At 40.9% G+C, this 22,735-nt stretch overlaps 1 protein-coding gene across 2 annotated transcripts; it reads right to left on the bottom strand.

The window, feature by feature from the left end:
- Positions 1-5: 5 nt before the first annotated feature.
- Positions 6-21,899, bottom strand: nipal2 (NIPA like domain containing 2). Of its 2 annotated transcripts, XM_004077622.5 has the most exons (11): positions 21,643-21,899; positions 14,135-14,203; positions 12,147-12,315; positions 7,783-7,842; positions 7,140-7,261; positions 4,876-4,972; positions 4,303-4,438; positions 3,985-4,073; positions 659-722; positions 477-574; positions 6-311 (listed from the first exon to the last, which is right to left on the bottom strand). In XM_004077622.5, the coding sequence occupies exons 1-11, from the start codon at positions 21,709-21,711 to the stop codon at positions 205-207; spliced, it is 1,080 nt and encodes a 359-aa protein (XP_004077670.1). In that variant the 5' UTR covers positions 21,712-21,899; the 3' UTR covers positions 6-204. The 2 variants fall into 2 exon arrangements, with proteins under 2 accessions (XP_004077670.1, XP_078789990.1); XM_078933864.1 differs by lacking the exons at positions 12,147-12,315; positions 21,643-21,899 and adding an exon at positions 21,244-21,521.
- Between the last annotated feature and the right edge of the window lie 836 nt (positions 21,900-22,735).

The following is a 22,735-nucleotide window of genomic DNA, read 5'->3' as shown; positions in this document are numbered from 1 at the left end:
TCTAGTGTCATTCTTGAGTGTTTATTCTCAAAGCCATATGTTCCCATTATTCATTGATGCAATAATGCAGAGTCAAATATTTTAAAGAATAAATCAGGGTAGAAAATCACAAATGCAGCCACCAGCACAAGTTCAGAGATGCCCATCATTTCTATAAATAGAAACGTTGACAAAAACTGGGAGTCCCAACAGATGGAGCTGGTCCTACGACTCGTCTGTTTGGCCAGTGCTGCTGCACATGAGTTTAGCTGCCAGGGATCCGTATGTTGGAGTCTTGGCCTCGGGCTGCACTTTGTCCGTGCGCGTTCTGCCTGTGAACATGGAACCGCACAGCTCATTAGATGGACCCTGCTGCCACAGAAGCAGACCTCTTCAAATGAATTCAGGGTGACTGCTGCTAAACCAATTCTTTCAATGGTTGGGTCGTGGGCCAATACAGGGTTTTGCAGGCTGGCTACATTTAAGAAGTGAGTTACCTGGAATCCTGTTCATTTCGATGAAATTGCTGTCTTGTTGCTTTATCTTCGGTCTGTTTCGAGCAATCAGGAAAATGCCAAGGAAGGACAGAAGACAGCTGGAAGAGAGTTTAAGGAAAAATAAACCATCTGGTGTGGCATATCTTGAAGAACCATGGGATGGTAGGATTTATTAAACTTACCCAAGTAAGAACATTAGAATGTTCAGTAAAGCCAAGCCCTCAAACTCTTGGTAAAATACTATTCCTGCAAGGAAAGTACACAAGATTGAAGCATTTTACTGACAACAGCGGCAAGATAGACTGTTTATAGTGAAACGGCTAAAAGAACGATTCTAAGCTAGATTCAGTAACAGAACCAAAATCTACATTTACTGTTGCTCACAGCATCTTTTTCAGAGGAAATGAACAGAACAGGCAATATTTCCAATTTCTGTTTGAATGCGTTACTGACCAGAACCGGTTTTTGTGACCGTCAGTGTTCTAAAACCAAAACAACGATCTTCTTCATTGTGGAACACATCTTAAAGGAGAAGTCCACCCACGGATGTTGTCACCCCGCTGATATGATGCATCAGAAATTTGTTGTTCAGTGGAGTCTATAGTGGGTTTACTGAGTGGGCAGGCAGAGCCGTAGTAATGCCAAGAGCATTTCCAGGAAAAAACGGAGTGTAAGTGGACACGACATGCATAGCGTGGCACCTCGGTCCTGGACGTGTCCCTGTGTGATCATATGCTGCTGCAGAGAAGCAGCATGTTCTTCCTCTAAAGCACCAAAGTGAAACAGGCTGACATGATGTCAGAAAACCGACAGGAAAGTCGGGTTAAGAGATTTCCATCCACAGCACGCTGTGCATGTTTTCCAGTGTTTCCTTCTCTATTTACTCACACAAATATAAACCTGAACCGGCCAAGAAAGTGCAATAAATGAATTTGAGCTTTTGGTTTGTTCAGTCTTGCTGAGCAAGAACTTCTGAGTGTTTGACGCAAACAGAAGTGAATCACCATTTTTGCATGTTGTGCGGGTTGGGACATTTGTCACTGATCGTTATCCTCACACAATTACAATTTTTTTGACAACTTTAGCCGGTTACTTCTGTGGTATTTTTACATGCTTTTGTCAAAACATTATTGAAATATATGGAAAAAGCTCCATTAAAGATTTCTACCAAGAGCAGCAGGTTTTTCTAAATGTGGTGTTGCAGAGCTTTTTTTTTTTTTTTTACACGCCATTTTCCAATTACATTAAAAACTGCACAATGTGAAAGTAGAGATAAGGACACATTTAAATATTCTACTTAAATCTGAAGGTCTCACCAAAGGACAAAACTAGAAAATTGGCAAAAGACAGGGACTATTAAAAAAAAGATATACAATAAATAATGAACCCATTAAAAGAGGTAAGTTTTTTTTGGTTTGACCACTGAAAACAAACTAGTAGCTCAACCTTCTGCCCGTCCTACATGCTTTCTCTTGTTTATTTCAAATTCATAGTTTTGCCATTAAAAAATACCTTTATGGATCATAGTAGTAGTAGATTTAGGCGCCGTCATCTGGACTTATTTTTCAGAGTTAGAACACGCATCACATCTTATCCTAGAGGCTTTGTCAATTCTGAATTGACAAAGAATTGACAAAGTCACTTGAATAAGAGGTGAAATGTCTTCTAACTTTAAAAATGAAGTCCAGATGACGGTGCCTAAATCTACTACTATAATGGAATCAACCTGGATGAAGTCTTCATAGACATACGTTTATGGATGTTCACAGGAAAACGTTGAAGTTAAGCCAAAACCATGACATTTCTTGACACATTTTGATTCAAGAAAAAGACTTTAAAATGTGATAATGATCATAATTATATTATTATTATGTACACTGTTGTATATTGTTATTATTATATCAATACACAATCTGTTAGAGAAGGCGTTACAGGTCTGTTACGGACCGGAATCTAGTTTGTAGGAGACAAGTTTTTATTATTCTTATTTACTGAGGAATTTACAAATTATTTAAAAAAGGGAATTCCATCTTTAATCCAGAAATAATGTCTTTTAAAATCTCACTCTTATCACCTTTTGATCTATTGTAAAAGTGTTCCGAGAGGTCTTTTAATTATGATTATGCTGTTTTTAGATAAAAAACCTGTGTTGTTTTCTAGGACATAGTTTCTGCAGTTGGCGCGGAGAAAGCCTACCCTAACCTCCCAACATCCCTTTGTTTACACTCTCTCCCGTGACCTCACAGCCCCTCAAACCCCCAACCTAACATTAACGGTGCAACAAAAATGGCTAGCAATATAGGAGCTATCCAGCTGTACAGATTAGACTCAGATTCCAGCTAAGACGAGGAAAATAAAGACATACATGGATCTTTTTGTCTGCAGTGGATGCATCAGAATGAAGCAGAGCAGAGAGACTGTGGCTTGCAGCCACATCCTGGTAGTTTCTACATAACTACAGCCTTTTTCCAATGGCATTTTTCATCTGCTCCTGATTCGCAATGATTTGAATTAAAAAAATACTCAGAAATGCAACTTTAGGCTTAATGTTCGTTATATTTGTCCTCCATCATCAGAAAAATACTACAAGAACATGTTAAAAAAAACACAGTTTTCATTTGAGTGGGTCTTTAAAGTGTGAGAACTGATGGCTGATAAATACTTTTTCCCCCCTATGGTGTTAGAGGGCCTATAATATAGAAAGGAATGATATAGGCGCTATATCATTCCTTTTTTAAACCTTTCAGAGTAAACTATTTCCATATATAAAGAATATATTGCCTTTATGACACTAAAGATGGATTTTTTAAAAATAAATATCAGTTACTTCAGCGAGCTCCTATTTTAAAGTGAAAAGATTCAATTTCTGAGGCTCCGCCTTTCTCTCCTTGCGGGAGTCGCCCATTGCATGCCGTTAACTTAGAGCCAGCCTCGTCACCGGGTCTGCATTTCCCCCACGAAAACAAACAACATCCAAACTTCCACAAATATGGATTTGCATATTGTGGGGGGAGAGGGTGTGTGGGTATGTTAGCCTGGGGCGGAGCTGGCAGCGCAGACTCCTACTGGAAGGGGCTGTTCTCCCCTTGTGATAACACAATGTGAGGAATACTCAGAAAGGCAAGATTGGATCAAAATACCGCTTTGGGGTTGTTTTTCACGAGGAACGAACATTTTGATTCACTTAAAATATGTATTATATATTATATTATATATTAAAGTATGCTCATGTGACACTGTTAGATTCTGGTTCAAAAAAAGACCAAAATAATTCCTTAGAATTATTAGAAGACAAGGTCAACAGCCAATGACAATGACAATGTGAAATAAATACATGCACTGGAAAAAATCTGTTCAACAACGAGAGATGAACCACGTAGGACCACTGTATCATATAGTTATGCGTAACAGATGACTGCTTGGTGCTCAGAGGGATCCAGCAGACCCTCAGTCTGGTGCAGATGAAGACCCTTTTTAATTTTCCCCAGAGGGACATTTTGGTGCTTACCTGCAACTATAGCACTTGTAGTGAAGAACACAAAGTTGATTGGAACCACTTCTGTGGCATCAAACATCTTCATGGCCTGATTGAGAAATCTGCAAGAAGAAGATCATAGGATTAGAGAAGAATAGTACAAAGCCCCATGATGACACATACTCTCTGCCTTTTCCAATTCACAGGTGCAGTGACGTCCCCGTGCCAGAACAGCAGTCACCTTCAACTTGCTCAACAAATGAAAAGCCTTTCCCTGTGATGGGAAACTTGAACAAAGAGGCTGTAAAACCATGCAGGGTGCACAGAAGCAGTGAGAGAAGCTTGACTAACTTAATCTGGAATCCGCAGGAGGCCACCATGACAACAAGCATGACGTAGAAGATGGGGTAGATGAGCTGCAGTTGACCTTGTATCGACTCGGTGATCATTCCTGACACCGCCTTCACCGAGATGACTGTAAGAGAGGCTGCAACAGCACAGACATCACTCCAGCACCTGCACCACTTCAAAACAAGTTCCTCACCCTTCCTCATTGATTCGTACGGTCTGGGACTGCCAGCTGCTGTGACTACATTTTCTTTCAGAATTATTATTTGCTCTTTACACTACCATAATTCTAAATGTAGCAAATTTTAATAAGTAAATCAATCAATACAACAAGTGGAAACATCATTCTTTCCCACTAAAACACTATCATGGTGCCTTATATCTAGTGGAATAGGTTTATTTAACTAGTAATTAGTCAAATGTATGTGGTCAGAATGAGAGTTTTTGGAGTGCATTACAGAAACGGCAGCAGAGCACAGATCCAGGTTTGGTAGCCTGGCAACAAGGCAACCTCTGAAGAAGCGGTTTGAATCCCAACTTCTGCACTCATTCAGGCAGCTCCAGACTTGTTCATACCGAGCAGGGCGACCAGCAGCATCACAACGACGATGTGCTTCACATTTCTCCTCTTGTACAGATAGAGGAGGATGCAAAAGAGGATGATCTCAATAAGCTGTTGAGAGAAAGCAGAAGAAGCGTACACAATCATTCACGCCGAATCTATTCCCTTCAACTTTGCAGGAAAAATGAGAACATGAACTGCAATCCCTCCGACCCTTATCTGTTTCACAAAGTGCTGCGAGCAGTCAGAGTGCAGTGGGTTTTAATGGAAACAAATGACTGTGGCAGAAAAATGAAATGAATTCCTCGTCCTTAATGAGAAGCCTTGGGCTGTCCTTGTAAGCCCAGCAGCATTAAGACATTAAAGGACCAATAAACACCAGCTGTAATGGATGGAGAGAGGGAAAAGTACATCTACAGTATTTAGGAGAAAAGGGCAAGATGACCTTTAAATGTCTCCCAATGTCATCCCGATGCAGCGGTAAGCACGCCAAATAAAGAGATGTTTTCAAAATGTCAATATTTGGCATAAAGATGGATCAACAGAGATCAGGGTCTCTAAGAGCCGATTTACTTGTTTACAATACACCTTCCTCAGTAAAAGACAGTCAGCAGTCTTCCCAGATTGAATGACGCCGTGACCTCTAGAAATAATGAGAAGTTTGTTGTGGATATTTCATTTCCTCTGATTAATCAGCAGCTACAGTTAATCCCACCCTTGCTCTGCTGCAGGCTGACGACTATTAACAAATGCTCTGCCTGCAATGCAAAACCACAGAAAGCTTTGTACACACAGCAGCCAGAGGAAACAAAACTGGCTTGATTTAAAAAATCCTTTTCCTTTTCTTCAGCTCTCCAACTGTGATTTCCTGCAGGAATCTTTCTCATTGTTGCTCCTTTTGTCTCTACATTTTTCTCCATCAGCTCAGAAAATGGGACCAGTTCCAAGAGTAAATGGGGAATGTCGGTCTACTGTAATGCTGTGGCCTGGATGATGACAGCCCCGCTCTGCAGGGCACCCTTACCTTTAACACCTTAAAGCCCCGCCCCCATTTGAAATGGTGTTTTACATTTTTTTCTGATCATGGAGGACATATATAAAGAAAATTGAGCTTAAATTTGAATTTCTGAGCATTTCATTATCAAATTGTTGTGAATCAAGAGCAGATGAAAAATTTAGTTTGAAAAAGATTGTATTTGTGGCGTTAACGTTACAATCGGCAAGCTCCCTGCTCTGCTCCATTCTGATGCATCCACGTACAGACAAATAGATCCGTGTACGTCTTTGTTTTCCTCGTCAGACCTGGATCTGAACTGTATGACTGGATAGCTCCTATACTGCTCACCATTTTTGTTGCACCACTAATGTTAGGTGGGGGGGGGGCTGTAAGCTAGTGGGAGAACGTGTAAGTAGATGGATGATGGTGGGGGGGACAGGGTTGGTCCATGCCACAGCCTCGCCAATGACTCAGAGGTGAATTTCTGATGAACTCCTGCTTCTTTGCAAAAGCTATGTCCCAGAAGACGACACAGATTTTTTAAAATTTGGTCTAAAAACAGCATAGTTAAAAGACGACTGGGAACATTTTGAAAATAGATCAAGAGGTGATCAGAGTGGGACTTTATGGAACCAGAGAAGTCATCATCCTTCTGGGCTCAGTTTTGGGTTTATTGATAATCAATAAATCTAAACAGAACCAGCCTTTCTTCAAATCTAAAGTTTTTTTTATTTAAAAACAGTGAAAACCTTAAAAACATTTAAAGAGTGCTTCTACCCAGAATGACTTATTAAATTAAGTCATTTTTGGGGAAAATTATACAGTAGAAAAAAGAGCTTTTTCCCCCAGCTCTGTTCTGCACTTTGGATCTGTTACCATGACAACGCCTGTGTTTATGCCATGTTTGCCTGGGGTGAAACTGGATCAGGAGAGTCCATGGATGAGTGCTAATGCACCTGCCATGCGAGGTAGGAGCAGTACGATTACTTTTGTCATTTCATTAATTAAAAGTGTATCAAACAGGAACATTCATTTGTATATTTTTAACCCCATTAAAAAGACGCTCGTCAGATCATGTTCACCTGATCATCAATTTACATTTGCCAACCAGCAGCTGAAAATCCTTGCAATTAACCTAAAAAGGGCTTCCAGTTGGCGATCATGAATTCTTTTTAATTGATTTCAAAAAGTTGGCATAGTTTGAATTTTGACAGCATCCTTATTTTTCCATGAGTTCATATAGACTGACTGCTTCAAGAAGGAATTTGAAGAAATACCTACAAGGTAAAGCAAAAAGTGCCAGCTGATGAAGTAGTACTGCACCAGATGAGCTGTGATGTGGGTTGATGTATGGGGGGCGAAGGTAACAAGGAGGTATGTCCCTGTTATTGCCAGAGTGCCACCTGTGAAAGGAGGACGGCACAAAGTAATAAGGCTGCAGAAATGTTTTTTTCCACTGCAAACATACAAAATAACTGTTAAAAATGTATTTCACACGTTATGTCAATCAGAACAACTCAAGCGATACTACAAGCTGCTGAACCTGCAGGGAATACTGAAACTTTCTACTGGATTGTTCTAATTTACTATTTTTTTTATTCTGCTCAAATCCATCCACTAAAAACCATTCCTACAATAAAAAGATAGATTTTTTTCCAGAAAAAAATGTAATTTTACTTGATCTGACAACAATACACAAAGCTGTCAGCTTGCTGTGTGACCATGACAGCTTTTAGCAGTAGACTCCACAGCCAAGCAAAGCAATCCCAGCTGTTTTTACAATGCAGATTAGGATTCAGCGCATTAGACATGCTGGAATTGTTATGTTGTGCTTTTGTTTACACTGTAATGCTGATATGATCTGAGATATGCTCTTCTCAAGTCCCCTCTGCAGGGAGTGTTGTGGTTTCAGATGTTTGCTCACCAACAATGTCAGAGGTGTACACGGTCTCCTTCAGGAAAACCACGGAGATGACGACGCTGGCTGAGAAAAGAAGATCTCATTAGTCGGTTTCTTAAAAAGTGAAATAAGAAGAGAAGCTTCACAAACAACACTTGTCAACAATTGATCAACAGATTGCCTGAACACACAGACCGCATGGCAACAGAAGGATCAGCACAATCAAATCCGTCGGCCCCATGCTGTTCCACGCTTTTGTGAGCTTATTGATCAGGATGGTAATCAAAAATTGCAGCAGAGGAAATCAAAAGCTAAGCCTGGGTTGAGTCTCTTGAAGGCTTTGTGGATGTCCCCAGAATGGAGGCTGACTCAGCATTCAGCTGTCACAGCGGCAGACAGCGACGCGGGCGTTACACACAGACGTGCTGTCGAACAGGCGGGGATGCAGATGGATGGCCACACAGGCAGACATGCTGCCCGAGTCAGAACAACAAACACGGATGACATGGAAGCAACAAGATCTGCCGGTGACAGCAGCCGGGGAGGGGGCTCAGGCCTTCTTAACACTTAACCACCTCAATGAGAAAAGTCCCGCATGCTGTCATTCAGACGGGGCAGACAGCGATACACAGAGAAATGAAAAGGTGCTTGAAAAAAGGGACACAACATGCCAAAAGACTTTTTTCTAAACACTCAAACGGATGCTATGCAAAGGGGGGAATTTTGTTATCAGAGAGTGGATTTCAGCCCCAAAAGCTCCATGACTAATATATCTGATTTAAAGGTGAACTTGGTGCAGATCTTCATCCTTTGTGTTGACTTTCACCCACTTATCGTGAACCCTTCAGGATGTGGAACACTGTCAGGACTGCTCTGTGTATTTGGAAGTTTTACAAACACTCATTTAAATTCTGATGAAACAGTAAGTTGTTAAATATTTCATACTGTGAGGACGTTCACATACACATTAACGGCTGCACTTTTGCCTCTGGGACCATCTGGATCTAAGAAGTAACCATAGCAACTCACAGCAAAGTGAGATTCACACAGCTTGATAAAATGAGAAATGTGGCAACAGGAACCTCTGGAGGGATGCGGTTGTGTCACTGCTGCTGTGTGTGTGTGCGTGTGTGTGTGTGTGTGCGCCCATCAGATCAGTACAGCCTTAATTCAGTACATGTTCTCTCAGATGTGCGGTAATGGGAACCTCCCTGTGGGAAAATTCAACGTGTCTGACTTTCCGGCACATCAGAGATCTGACGCCACAAGATAAAAGCGACTAAAGTCTGGCTTCCATCTTCAGAAAAACCTCATTTATGGTAAATGTGCTGGCTTACGTACACACAAAGACAGACTGACAGAAAGTATCTGACAAGAGTGCAAGCATGTATTTGATGTGCAATTCTCAGCTTGAAAGTGAAATCTCTCTGCAAAAGGACTTTTGTGGGGCTTTTTTAAGCTCATGGAAGTCATTAGGAAATGTTAACAGACTCTTTGAATTTCTAAGTGGTGTCAACATGTGTTAATAAACGCATGTTTGATGTCTGAGATGCATGCTTCTCCTGCAGGTTTCTCTTTTTTCTTCCGCCTCATTTTCATTTGATGACATGTTATCTGGGAGAGCAAGCTGATGCTCTTCTCCACACAGCAGCACCGGGACAATGCTGTCATTCCTAATAGAGACGGCTCTGTGGACAGGACAGCAGTAATTGCTCTCTGTGGAGCATTGGAGTTCCGGTGTGACATGAACGGACAGGCGGCTGACAGGAGCATGAGATGCCCCCCCCCAAAATTCACTCCTCTCATCTATTTATACACCTCCACTTGGTTCCTTGTTCCTTCCTTTTTGTTCTCCCCAATTTACTCGTCTTTCTGAAGCCAGACACCTTTTTGTTTCCTCCCCTAACCCACAAGCCACTCTGTTTACGCACTCCAGCCATACGAACCCCCTCCACCCCCCGGAAGCTAAAGGGGAGCTCCAGGAAAACCATTAAAACAGCACAGCAGGGGGAAGTTTGTGTGTGTGTAGTTGTGCATGCATCTGTCAGTCAAGGGAGCTTCTCAGATTGACTAAATCCATTAGCCCAGGGTGTACTTCAGTCACACACAACTCGTAGCCGCATGTGCTTGAGCGTTCATTTCCATATGTGTGAATCAGTGTGAAGGAGTGACTTGTTACCAGTGCGGACAGATCGTAAAGCAGTCGCAGACATATTGCTCTTCATCTGTGCTGCATCACTCGATGAAAACGTCCTTGAGAAGCACTTGACAGCTGCTCTGCAGCGCCGCTTCTCATGAGGATTACTACCAGTAAAACGGGGGTGAGTGAAGCTCATCTTCACAACACATTAAGGGGTTCCTGTTTTCAAGCTTGTCCTTAATCCTTGTTATTTCAAGACAACATTTATCAGCTCACTAAAGCCTAAAGAGCGTTAGCGCTGCAGCGAAGAGGAGCAGCTACATGACATTTGCAGCTTGTTTTTTCCACAAAACAATTCAACCACTTGCAAGATGATACTGCAGGAAATTGTTGGGTGACGACCATCATTACAATCATCGACTCTTCCTGCATCACAGTGACAGGAGGGGAACTGTTCTAAGTTGAATGCTCCAAGCAGCTTCCAGTTGAAGCACACTCCAGAATAGTGAACACTGAAATTAGTCAGATTTACTGCATGACAAAGAGGTTACAACTGGGTTACAGTGTTTGTCTGGAGTGAGTCATAGGATTCCTTAAGCCCAGAGCAGTTAGGTTACGTGTAAATCTGAAACGAGAAGATATTTAGATTCACCCAAATCATGTCAATATTAATAAAATGTTCACCATCATTCGTCCAGGACAAAGGAGGGATAAAAAATATAAGAAAACACTGTTAACATTGACATCTGTGGGGGGGACTTCACAGGGTTGAATACGAGTCTAAATAGTTGATTGTAAAAAAAAAAAGGTTTATAAAAAAATGTGTTTTTGATGTTTTTAGCGTGTTCTTGTGGCATTTTTCTCATGATGTAGGAAATATTTAAAGAAAATTAAGCTTAAAATTGCATTTCTAACTATTTTCCTATTCAAATCATTGTGAATCAGGAGCAGACTAAAAAAGTCATTTGAAAAAGATCTTATTTGTAACGTAAAAAATAGGCTAGGCAGGCAGCAAGCTCCCTGCTCCGCTCCGTTCTGATGATCCACTTGCAGACAAATAGATCCATGTTTGTCTTTGTTTTCCTCGTCTGAGCTGGAATCTGGGTCTAAACTGTACGGGGGCTAGCTACGATTTTGCTCACCATTTTTGCTGCACCAGTCATTTTAGGGGGAAGGGGGCGGTAAACTAGAAGGAGAGAGTGTAAACAGAGAGCTTATCCATGAACTGGGCGTTATGCAAGTTAGAAAATTAAATGGAAGTGTTTCTGGATAAATTTGTCCTCTTTCAGGATGAGTTGTGTTGTTCTGACCAGCATGTGAAAAGGTTAGAAAGGAGCAGAAAACTTGATTATGGTGAAAGTGCTTTGTTCAAAACAATAATGTAGTTATTCAAATGGGATTGAGTGGATAAATCACTCACTGTGCTGAAGGTTCTACAACATCCACCTTCCACCTTCTTTTGGACAAGTGTGCAATACTTTTTTAGCAATAATTTTAGCGGCAGTTAATCTTCCTGGTCTGGTTTTAGAACAAGCTTCTTTTAGGTTTTTATCTTAACCAGCAAAACTTAAATTTCTTCATTCGAGCAAAGAACACATGACAGGAAAGGCAAAGAGTAATGCATACTTTACTAAAGCAAACAGGCTTTAATGCTAATTTGATTGTAATTGTTTGTCCGCTTCATTGGTTTGGTAAAAATGATTTCCAAACGTTTTTGACTGAATTACATGTTGTGTATTTTAGTTTGTGTGTTAAATTTGATGAATCAAACACTGAAAAAGGTATAAATATAGATAATTGAGGGTAAAATTGTAGCAAGCACAAATCCATTTAGTACATGTTTTATTATAAAGTCTGAACCTGAATGATGCATTTATCCAGAAGCTGCAGACTGAGCCAGGGCAAGCTTACATATGCACAGCATGGAAACGACAAACATTCTAGCAGATCTTGAAAGAAATTTGGCAGAAAAAGAACTCTTTGGTTTAAAATGAAAAATATTTGCTTTGCATATTCACATATTTACCTTTAAAAAGGTAAAGCTAACACCAAGTGACAATCTGTCTCAGCCGTTGATTTTTCCTGTACTGGTAAGGTATTGCAGGTTTTAGTGTTCTAAATCATAAATGCTTGATCTTTTGGCCATGAAAGGATGCATTTGCTTTGACAGCATCACAAGAACTGCATGAAGCATTTGCTTTCGCTAAAACTCGTACTTTATTCATGAGAGAAAAAAGGTCATACTCACCTATAACAGACACACAGCCCAGCGGGGCAATAAGCGAGGCAGGTGCAAAGCCGTAGGCCGCAAAATTCCCCAACTCCCCAACGCCCATGAGAGTCACACCGCACCACCACACGCCGGAGGTGTAATACGGCTTGGAGCCACGCTGAGCCTGACGGACATGAGCGTATTTCTGTACGGGGAGGAAGAAACATTGTTCACCTCGTCTTCAGTACTTTAAAAACAAAGCCGGCAATTTAAGAGACAACTTTGGTCTGAGGCAGTTTCCTCCAACTCCTCACACACCTGCTCTGCTGATGACCATTTTATTCTGAAAGAAGCGACAATTAAGAAGCAGGAAGTCTTCTAATCCTAACACTAATTTACAGGATACTTCATAATTAACAGCAATTCTGTCTCCACGAGCTTGTGGAGGCTAATAATAATCAACCATAATCAGCTTTTGCAGCATTTCCAGTTTGAAGCTGCATTTGTCTGTCAGCCTTTACGCCACAAACAGCACAGTTTCTGCATTGTCTCAATCAAATGCAACCAAGCATAAAAGCTGAATGTAATTTACAGACTATGGGTGAAATATAATGATTGTTTGCAGCTATAAAGACTTTAGGACAACATCACATAAAGTGTAGAAATGATGGATGTGTGTTTGTGAATACCAAAGGACATTTACTGACTGTATGAGCTTCTACAGAATGCAAACCTGATGAACTTCATAGGTACAGCGTTTTTCACGCCGGATGCCCTTCCTGCCACAACTCACACAGGGAGAACTAGACTTGGGCCTCTTTGTGCCTACATAGGTAAGCAGTAGCACGAAGGACATTGCCTAAAGTGGCATTCTCACTGGACGCGATTCGCCCGTCATATTCTTGTCTGCCGCTTCGCTTTTGACGCACGTCAAATTACTGTTCGATGCCTGCCCTAAAATGTCATCGATGCCCCGGCCGCGTGTGGGAGGAGCAACCGCCAATGTTTTTCTGGACTTCATTTATTGCCACACGATGAAAAGCATGGAAGTTCGCTACTCTGTCCACTGCCCTATTGGATTTTTTTTTCTACCTGCTGATGGAGTCACTGAAAATGTCAGATGCCCGAAGCTGAGTCCTAGATTGGTTGACGCGCCCAAATCACACAGCAGGACCTCAGATTGTATCTGTACATTGAAACTTAATGCCCCTGATGCGTGAATTGCTTCAGTGTAAATGCAGCCTAAGGAACCACACTGGATGAGGCTCATTGCTGGGAATCAAACCCTCGTTTCTTACATGCCAGTACGACACTCAGCCAACTGAGTCATCCAGCCACTTGTTATGTAAATTAAAGCCTTGTTTCCACTGCGCGGTCCGGTCCAGTATTCTGAGCGTTTTCATATAAAACTGACCTATTAAACTGCGCCGAACAATACCATTTTTGGTTACCACGTGTGTTTTAGGTCCATAGAAAAATGGAATAGACCAGTTAGGGCGGAGCTTCTGTTGAAACCCATTGATTGGCTGAAGGTCATTATGACAAAAGAAAGCTCCAAGAAAGATCCAGAGGTATTCCTCTTCACCGCTCTCATTCTTCTCTCAAACAACATTAAATGCTTTGTATCTACAAAGAACCTAAAGCTAAGAAGAAAAAAAAGGAAGCTGCTGGAGGATCTCCATTGTTGTTGTTAGCTTTATGCAGCTATCCAGCTGAGCGGAAACGCTCTCCTGAATTACCTGGACCATTCTAAACTGGACCAGACCGGACCGCTCAGTGGAAACAAGGCTCTATAGTACTATATTTTATCCATAATAAAAACAATTGCCTGTCACCAGATGCCAACTTTAAGTTCAAAAAGGTTTATTGAGTCATAATATTCACATGTTCTGCTGACCATTGCTAAATTAATGCACGAGTGAGTCCATAAAAAGTCTCAAGGCAAGATTTTGCAAACTTGAGAAAACTGTCAGTGGAAATGTTCAGTGTCCGTTCAGAGTGAGGGGAATTTCCATGTTATTTACCTGAATGTTGAGTGAAAAGCTGATGAGGACATTCCCACATATGGAGATGAGGATTCCCAGGAGATAGTTCTGTAGAAACAAACAGTAAACAGGCAAAAAAATTTTTGTAAGCAAACACAGAAGCCGTTATCCAGATATGTTCTCCTCACAACAGAATGGTGCTCATCACTAAATTTCAATATTTAAGATGCTTTTCAGACATTAAGAAACAGGTTTCCTTCATTTTAAATTTTTTAATGAGACTAGATTTCCAGTTCTACACAATATTTAAAAAAATGGCCTCATTGAGTCAATAGTAACCTTACTTTAGTGCATGCTGCAGCAAATTTAACCTTGAATTAATGTTATATATAAAAAGGGAAAAGAGTTCTCTGCTTTTAAAGCCTATTTTATGAAACCTGATACACTTTCTGGAGATACTTAATAAGGACCTGCAGCAGAGCTGAAAAGTTGTTCATTTTGTTAAAAGGAAAAAATGCAGGGACACTTTTACATCACTTCTTTTGAAAAATGGTCATCAAGAGAAAAATGAATTTCAAGTCATTAACATGCTGGTGGCTGTAGATGGACACATTTTACAAAGAAAATCTAAGCATGTTTGTTAGTGGGTGGAAGGTGGATGTTGTGGAGGGAAGAAGTTCGTTGAGTAAAGTAGAGACCAGCATCCCAACGTCACTGCATCCATTATGAATGTGATACTAGAAAACAGAAAGAGTGCACACTTTTCATTACATTATTTAAAAAAAACCATGTCATGTCAAAATCTGTCCAGGGTGTATCCCCTTCTTCTCCCGGGACAGGTCCAGATAACCCCACGACCCCGAAAAGGATACAACGGGTTCAGATAATGGATGGATGGATATCATATCAGTAACACTAAGCTTTTAAGTAAACAAATACAGACAAAATGTCCTCACTAAAATTGAACAAAAAAGCCGTTGAAGAGATCAGTGGTGAATCAGAGCCAATCGTTCAAGTTCAGTTCACAGTTCAGCCCACATCAAAGTGGGCCGCAATCACAAGTTTAACAACTTCTGACACTTTAATGGGGCATCCTTCAACTTAACATCAAAAGGTAAGCTAATAGAACATCTGTCTGATCTGGTATAACATCAGGATTGGATATGCAAAGGTTAAAGTAATAAATTAGATGTTTTAAATCTGCATGTTTAATACATGCCAGCCACATTCTGTGAGACCCAACTGCCTCATTTCTATAAAGGCCTGTTCACACCGGGACGAATTTCGCCGGCGATTTTCGCCGACGTTTAACGCCTCGTGACTAAACAAAGGGCACCAACGAGAGTGTGCACACCGACGCGAAAAAACGCCACGCGTTAAAGCGTCAAAAAAAAAAAAACGCCTCGGGTTCGTTTTTTTTTTTCTACTCGACCAATGAGAACGGCGCTTTTGCTCACGTGTCTGGAGCTTCTGAAGTTACAGTAAAACACAACTTGGGGGCGCTCAAACACAAAACTCCCTTGCTGAGCACACATACCAGCGAAGAAGATAGACGCCAAGTAGCGTCTACACTGCCGCGAAGAAATAATGACGGACATTCTAAAATATCCCCGAACCAAGCACCAGTTGGAGCTACTGGTGCTTGAAATATTCATGTTTTCTTTGTTTGATTCTGACAAGCGTGTAAATACTTGCTCTCTTCTTCTGAGTGAAAAGCGACTTTAAGAAGCGTAAAGTTGCGCAGCGCCACCTTGTGTACAGGAGTATTTCTGTTTACATTAAGCGCCATCTAATGTCAGGGAATGAAATTACATGTTCACTCCACTCATCGTCAGCGAAAATCGCCTGGGTGTGAACACAAAAAACGTGGCGAAAAACGCTGGCGAATAACGCCTGGCGAATATTCGTCCCGGTGTGTACGGGCCTTAAAAATGAAAATTAAAAAAATGAATGGAGGGAGCTGAGGAAAAAACACAAGTATGCTTTGCATCTAACCAAAATAAAATTTTTTCAAGTGAAATACTTGCCAGAGCTTTTATAATGGATGTCAAAAACGTCACACCGTCATTAATTAAACTTGTTGCATCTTCACCTTTTGGCTTCTCGGCTTGGCAAAGATTTTTACGCCGAATACCCAGTATTTTATCTGGGCTGTGGACCGGCACAGGGAGACCCATACTTAGGCCTCCTTATGGCTACATAGTTAGGCAGTAGAGCGAAGGGTCTTTGCCTAAGGAACCTGGATGAAGCTCATGGGACACCCTGGGAATCAAACCCAGGTTTCCCTAGTCCTGCACTAATACAAGAACTTAAATGTTATATTTATGGTTCATATCTCCTATTAAATTATGGGGAATCTTTTTATGAATATTACAAAAAAAGTCCCATATTTGTAACCTCCTTCAGAAGGAATTTAGGGTCATGTTTGCCATCATTCTTTTTAACTGAAAATTAGGTGCGGAACGATTCATTTTAGCAATGATTTGATGGACATCACAATTAGTGGATGCCGATCCAAATCATAGTCGATTTTGGTTCATTTAGAATGATCCGATTCACTGACCTAAAATCGATCTTCATCCAAAACGTCAACCATTGTGACTCAGAGAAAAATACCCTGTACTGAACAGTGCAGGTGAAATTTCCAGATTCCTTGTATTTCTTAATAAAAATATTAATCATAACGGACTGGATTTGTTTGCACTTTTCCAGACACTCAAAGTGCTTACAATGTATGTCCATCATTCATTCACTCCTCATTCATCCTCTGTGTTGGTAGACTACTGATGAAGCCACAGTTGTCCTGGGGCAGTCTGACAGGGTCATGGCTGCTAGTACATGGCTACAGCCCCTCTGACCATCACTGGGACATTAATACGCATTGGCTCGGGTGGGGCCATGCTGGAGGAAGGGAGGTAAGGTGTCTTGCCCAGGGACACAGCAGCAGTTTGGCTGAGGGGAGTGGGGAGTGTCACTGGCACCAGTTTCTTTCTTACAAGATAATCAAGTGTAAACTAAATATGTGTCCAAACAAACAAGCAAACTAGAATGAATGTCAAATCCATTCACATTTTAGTTTCCCAAAGTTCAGTCCACTGTTGTTTTTCCACATCCAAAGAATCCAAAGGGAACATTATTGGAACATTCTAGCACACTGTCTGGTCACATGACTTTACTAAATTCAAAGTGTTTCCACACATTGGACTGAAGTAATGGTTGATCAGTTTTTGCTGATGTCATCAGGTGTGTGTTGTCTGCTGTGATGCACTTTTTCGTTTTTACTTTATAGTAAAATAAACCTACTGTGTCTCAATCCAAATTTATTATTATCCAAATTATTTAGTATTTTCCATGATCAGTATAATCGATTTATTTCATTTTTAAGTGATTTTATGATGGCAAATCGATTAACAACTTACTTCAGACAGATCGCTCTGGTTGGATTGTAGGAATATAAAATCGATTAAGTCCATTAATCGTTACACCACTACTGAAAATACATCAACGAGTACAAAAGCAATACAGGCAAAAACATGAAAATAAATGTACATGAAAAGACAACAAGAAATCTGAATTTTAAAAAATAACCGCAAAACCATGATTTGGAGCTGAAAACAGAAAGTGTCCGTCTGCAGTCCACTAGTTCCGGTCCACAAGCACAAAGCAAATCTAACACCTGACATGACACTGACTGCTTCTCCACTGCAGCCAGATAGAGTTCATCCAGCAGAGGGTTGTGGTGCAGTTTGAAATGTCAGAGGGCAGAGTTTGGTCATTCTGCTCTTCACTTTAACTGTGATGAACCCACTGACCTGGATCCCCCTGATCCAACACCCCAGATGAACATGAGTCAGACCTCAGTGTGTTTGTGTGTGTGTGATGATTTCACAAGCAAACAAGATGATAGAGGAAAAGGAGGGGAGGGGGAGGGGGCAGATGTGCAGACTGCTGATGAGAGTCCTGGGGGGACTGATATCACATCAGGGTTTGAAAGTATGTTACGGTGTTGGTGTTCTGTGATTGACCTGAATACTGAAGCAGTCAGTCAGTCGGATGAGGGCGGGGTCACCGTTACTCTGGAAAAATGATGAGACTGATGGCATGTTCTTCCATGGGGGTCTTTGCTCTCCAAAGATCAATAACCGAGCCAGGCTGTGTCAGATACTCATCTATTTCACAGACTTCACACAGGAGATGGCAATTTAAAGAGCAAGACGGGATTCTGCCCGTCTGGTATTGGAGATTTTCTCATCTGATTAAGTTTAGCAGCTACTGAATCCAAACAAATTACAAGAAATTATCCCCGTCTGAATGGTTTGTCTGGCAAAAACAAAAAACAAAAGAGCTGATGTGTGTGTTTGAAGGGGGGGGGGGGTGTCATTCATAAAGCTCAGTTCTGTATGCACTGAGGAAGAGAAAGTAAGCACAGACGAAGAAATGGAGCTTCTCTGTCGCAGACTGAGCAAACAAAGCCATCTCATTGGGAGTGCCTTTTGCTTCCTGGACTACTGAGTAAATATTCCTGTTACTACTAACAGACTGCAGGAGACTTACCCCATACAGTATTTATATCAATGTGTCTTTGTGTCTTCTGAGACGAGGGTTTTCAAAAAACAAAGTCAGCAACACTTTTTAAAGGTTTTCTTTGCCAAATTCAGTCATGTGCCACAGAGAGAACGCATGCAGGAATGTCGCAAGGCATAAAATGAGTGTTAGAGAAAAATACTTCAGAAATCACATGTACAAACAATTGAATATATATGAGAACTGACCCCTCCCCTCTGGTGTTCCAAACAGGAAGTACCTACTTCCTGTGGCTACTTCCAAGAAGCCAAAATCCCATAGACTTCTACAGCAAAATAAACAGCTATTCAGTCATTTTATTGGTCAGAATAACCATTCTTGCTCTGACACCATTTTTAAACATGTTCTTGGTCATACTTATATGATAGATTTTGGGTAGCCTGCTTTCAAATAGAATGGGTTTGGACTTCCAATGAGCTCACTCCTGAATGACTAGTGTGGTTGCCATAGAAACAGACCGCCTCGGACCAACCACTGCTTACTGATGCTACTGGTTCCCACACGGTAGCATCCGTATCACAAAAACAAACAAAACAAAGATGACTAAATTAACTTCATTATGTTGGAGCCAGAAGTAAAGCATTTCCTATGGGTGACATTAAAGTCACTTAGTCCAGTTCTCTTATACAGACAATGGTACAAACATGCGTGTCTTTTTAAAATGATAACTGTCTGTTTCTGATGGCACACAGAATAGATGAGATGCAATCAATATCATTCCTAATGAAACATTATTATTTGCAATTTTCACAAACCAAACCAATCTTTATACTCCCTCAATAAAATGTTTCAAAATTTAGACATTCTTGATCAAAACAGGCAAAAAATGTGGTCCACCAGGTTTCTGTTTTATAGTCAATGGGCAGATGAAACAATTTCCAAATTTCTATAGGACTCTGTGAACTTATTTTGCTGTAGGTCTAAACTGTGGCGTCACTCTGTCAGCTCTGCTGTCTGTGCTCTTGTTCCCATGCATGTTTACTTGTTATTTTTACTCATTAACTTGTGTCTCTTTTTTTTGTTAAGCAGATCCTACAGTCATTCTGAGTGTGCTAAACTCTGTTTTGTTCTCTCTGGAGGTAGACAGACACAGCTCTGAAGACTAGTACCAGTATGTTTTTTTTACCCATGTTTCCTACCTGTCCACTGATGACTCATGAATGCTTAATAGTTTCTCATTTTACCATGGATATCCATATTTTTTATCTAATTGGATACTGGTTTGTAAACCTCCTGACAACCTGTTGGATGTCATGCATATTAAAAAAAAAGAAATAAAGTTTTTGCAAATATAACAAAAGGGGGGTTCTATCATTTTTTGAATGTTTTGGTTGCAAAAAAGAAGATTTAGAACAACAAACATTGAAAACTGCAATGGGAATGATTTTATTCTGAATATTTGGATGAAACAATGAAGCTGGAATGAATGAACGGCTGAGGTCGACCTCGTTCTGCCGCAAGACTCTGAACATGAGGTTTAAAAGAGCTGAGCATAAATTACTTTTATAAGAGTTGTTCATGGTGCGTGGGAACAAGAATGTTTGTTGGTAGAGGGCTGGGTTTTTAACTTACCATAATTTCTGTCTATGTTTTTGTTTTTAATTGTAAAATTTTTCAAGCTGTGCACGGTATGAGAAGCCCTTTTTATATATAAAAAAAAGTGTATTTGATTGAACAGAGCACATGATCCCACTCCTCAACAGGACACTGACCAACCATCAGACAGAGATGTTCCAACAGCAGAACTCTTTGTTTCCATGACAATAGGGGTTTGTTCCTCTGGGATAATGGGCTGATCTTTTCACGTTTTGCTCAGAGTTGCTGAGGACAGAAAGATGAGTGACAGTTGAGTCAAAGAACAAACAACGAATCCTGGAAGATAACCCCTAAGACCCACTCAGTTTGTGAACTTTTGGACGAGTGAGTATTTTTATGAAGCACAAGCCTCCCTTTAACAGAAACTGTAAAACACAAAATACATGTGAACCCTAAACATTTATACACCCATGTAAAGACGAAAGGATGTTAAGGACAAAGACAGACAGATATTGTCCCCTGGGATGTTCTCTGGGATGGTGGGTAGCTGCCCAGCTGCTCAGGACGTGTACAGAAGATCTATTCTTCATCAGCCCACATTACTCATTACTCACGCCTCTGTTTCCTCCTCTGCTAATCTCTCATTCAGTCTCTGGTCCCCATTGTCACACAAAAGAAACATGGGAACACAAGTCGGAGAAAATGCGTCTCTGCATGAAGAGCAGGACGGTTAAAGACGAGCAGACCAACACATGTGTCCTGCATGCTGAGCTTAATGGACAGATAGTCAGTGGACAAATGATGAAAGACACAGGGCTCCTCAGGTGCCAAAACTTTCCTGTTGGCTGTTCATGCGCATGACTTCATTACTCAGAGAGCTTTCCAGCCAGAGGTTTTGGCTTAAAGCCTTTTTTTTCCCCTTTCGTTTTTTTTGGCAGGGGGACTCACTTAATCTGTTGCTGTTCATAAGATTGCAGCGTCTTGGAGAGGCAAAGTTCATGAAAAATAAACTGAAGCTTGCTTCTTACCTGCTTGCCTGCAGTGAGGCAAATCAGCTGGAGCCGGCTGGACTAGATTTAAGTCATAGGAGAGTTCATAGAGCAAGCATGGTGGGATAAACCTGAGGTTTGTGGGGATAAAATCCATAAATCCAATCTGTTGTATGCTTTTTTTTTTATTATTCATTATCTGTTTGAGAGCATCAGAAACAGAGCTGCACCCCTGAATCACAGCCAGCATCCTCTCATTATCATATCTGGCAGAATCTTTTCTCTAAAGCTGCCAGGTTTTCTTTTTATATCCAATGTGAGGGAAGGAGAAGGAAAAATCAACAGCTTATGTTGGTCTAGAACCTGCATGTCACAGAGATGAAGCGCAAACCTCCTGCTCACTCCTCCTCCCTGCACCTGCGGATAGATCACACTCACCTGGAGCGGGTTTTCCATGATCTGGGCTTGGTGCGCTTGGCCTTGGGCGGACACAGAGGCGTTCTCCATAGTTTCTTTTTCAGGGACAAGAAAAGTACATCGCACTTTTTAGACTTTTCACCCCCCTAGTCGTAGTTTTATCTCCCCATCCCAGCATCCCACGTCCTCGTCAGGCAGTTTCAACTCCCAGCGAAAAGTTCCTCCTTGTTTAGACCCGGAGCAGGAGCTGTGATAGGTTCAATGACAGCTGGGAAATCAGATACTCCCCCCAGAAAAGTTGCAAATGCAATGATTTTCCTCTTTCTTCTTTAACATCGTTTACATTTCTTAAATTATCTTGCCATCAATAGGAGTGTTCACAAAAATAAAAATAATTGATTAATTGCTGTTAATGCTTTTAGAAGAAAACACTTAGTAAAGTATTAATGAACGACATTTTAAAGTTCATTGAATGCAACACCCGCTGAAAATATGGGGCACAGCGTCACCATCGGCATCTGCCGTATATTTCTGGGTTTAGAAACTGTTTCGACCGGGGGTTTACAACCTTTAACACAAAAAGACCCATTTAGACCAGTTTCTCACGGACCTAAACAAAAGAGGAGCCTCTTTACTGTTAGATCAAGACAATTCACTTATATTTTTGTGGCCAAGACCAGGGGGGTATTCCAGAAAGCAGGTTATGCTAGCTCCCACGGTTAGTTTGAGGCTAAGGAAGTTGATAAACTCAGCTTTCAGTTCCAGAAATGGAGGTATTTTTCAGGATATGTCAAGTTGCCATAGTAACTCATGCTCTGAACATAACCTGGTCTGGATCAGGTTTAGTTGAAGGTTAGTTTGTTTTCAGAGAGGTGAAGCAGCATGGCGTGTCCATTTGAAGATGATTTAGTGGATGAAAAAGCTCAGATAATACTTTTTCCACCGTGAGAGGGTGATAAAACCACGTATGGATGTTGGAAAAAAAAACTTTTTTACTTTGATCTAACTTAATTATTTGCTTCAGTTAAGATAAATCATTTTTTTTGTTAAGTCAGCTTAAAAATAACACGTAGTTTTCAGACAGTTATTTTACTTTCATTCAAATTAATTCAGT

The sequence above is a fragment of the Oryzias latipes genome, chromosome 16 (assembly GCF_053564925.1).
Source record: "Oryzias latipes strain Hd-rR chromosome 16, Olatipes_Hd-rR_3.1".
In the NCBI taxonomy this organism is placed as follows: Eukaryota; Metazoa; Chordata; class Actinopteri; order Beloniformes; family Adrianichthyidae; genus Oryzias; species Oryzias latipes.
This window is presented reverse-complemented; position numbering and strand designations above follow the sequence as displayed.

Coding starts and splice junctions, on each gene's coding strand:
- nipal2 (XM_004077622.5), bottom strand. CDS start 21,711: ATGGAGAACGCCTCTGTGTCCGCCCAAGGCCAAGCGCACCAAGCCCAG. Junction 4,973..7,139: donor GGCACTTTTTGCTTTACCTT/GTAGGTATTTCT, acceptor TTCTCTCAACAG/CTTATTGAGATCATCCTCTT. Junction 575..658: donor ATTCTAATGTTCTTACTTGG/GTAAGTTTAATA, acceptor ACTCTCTTCCAG/CTGTCTTCTGTCCTTCCTTG.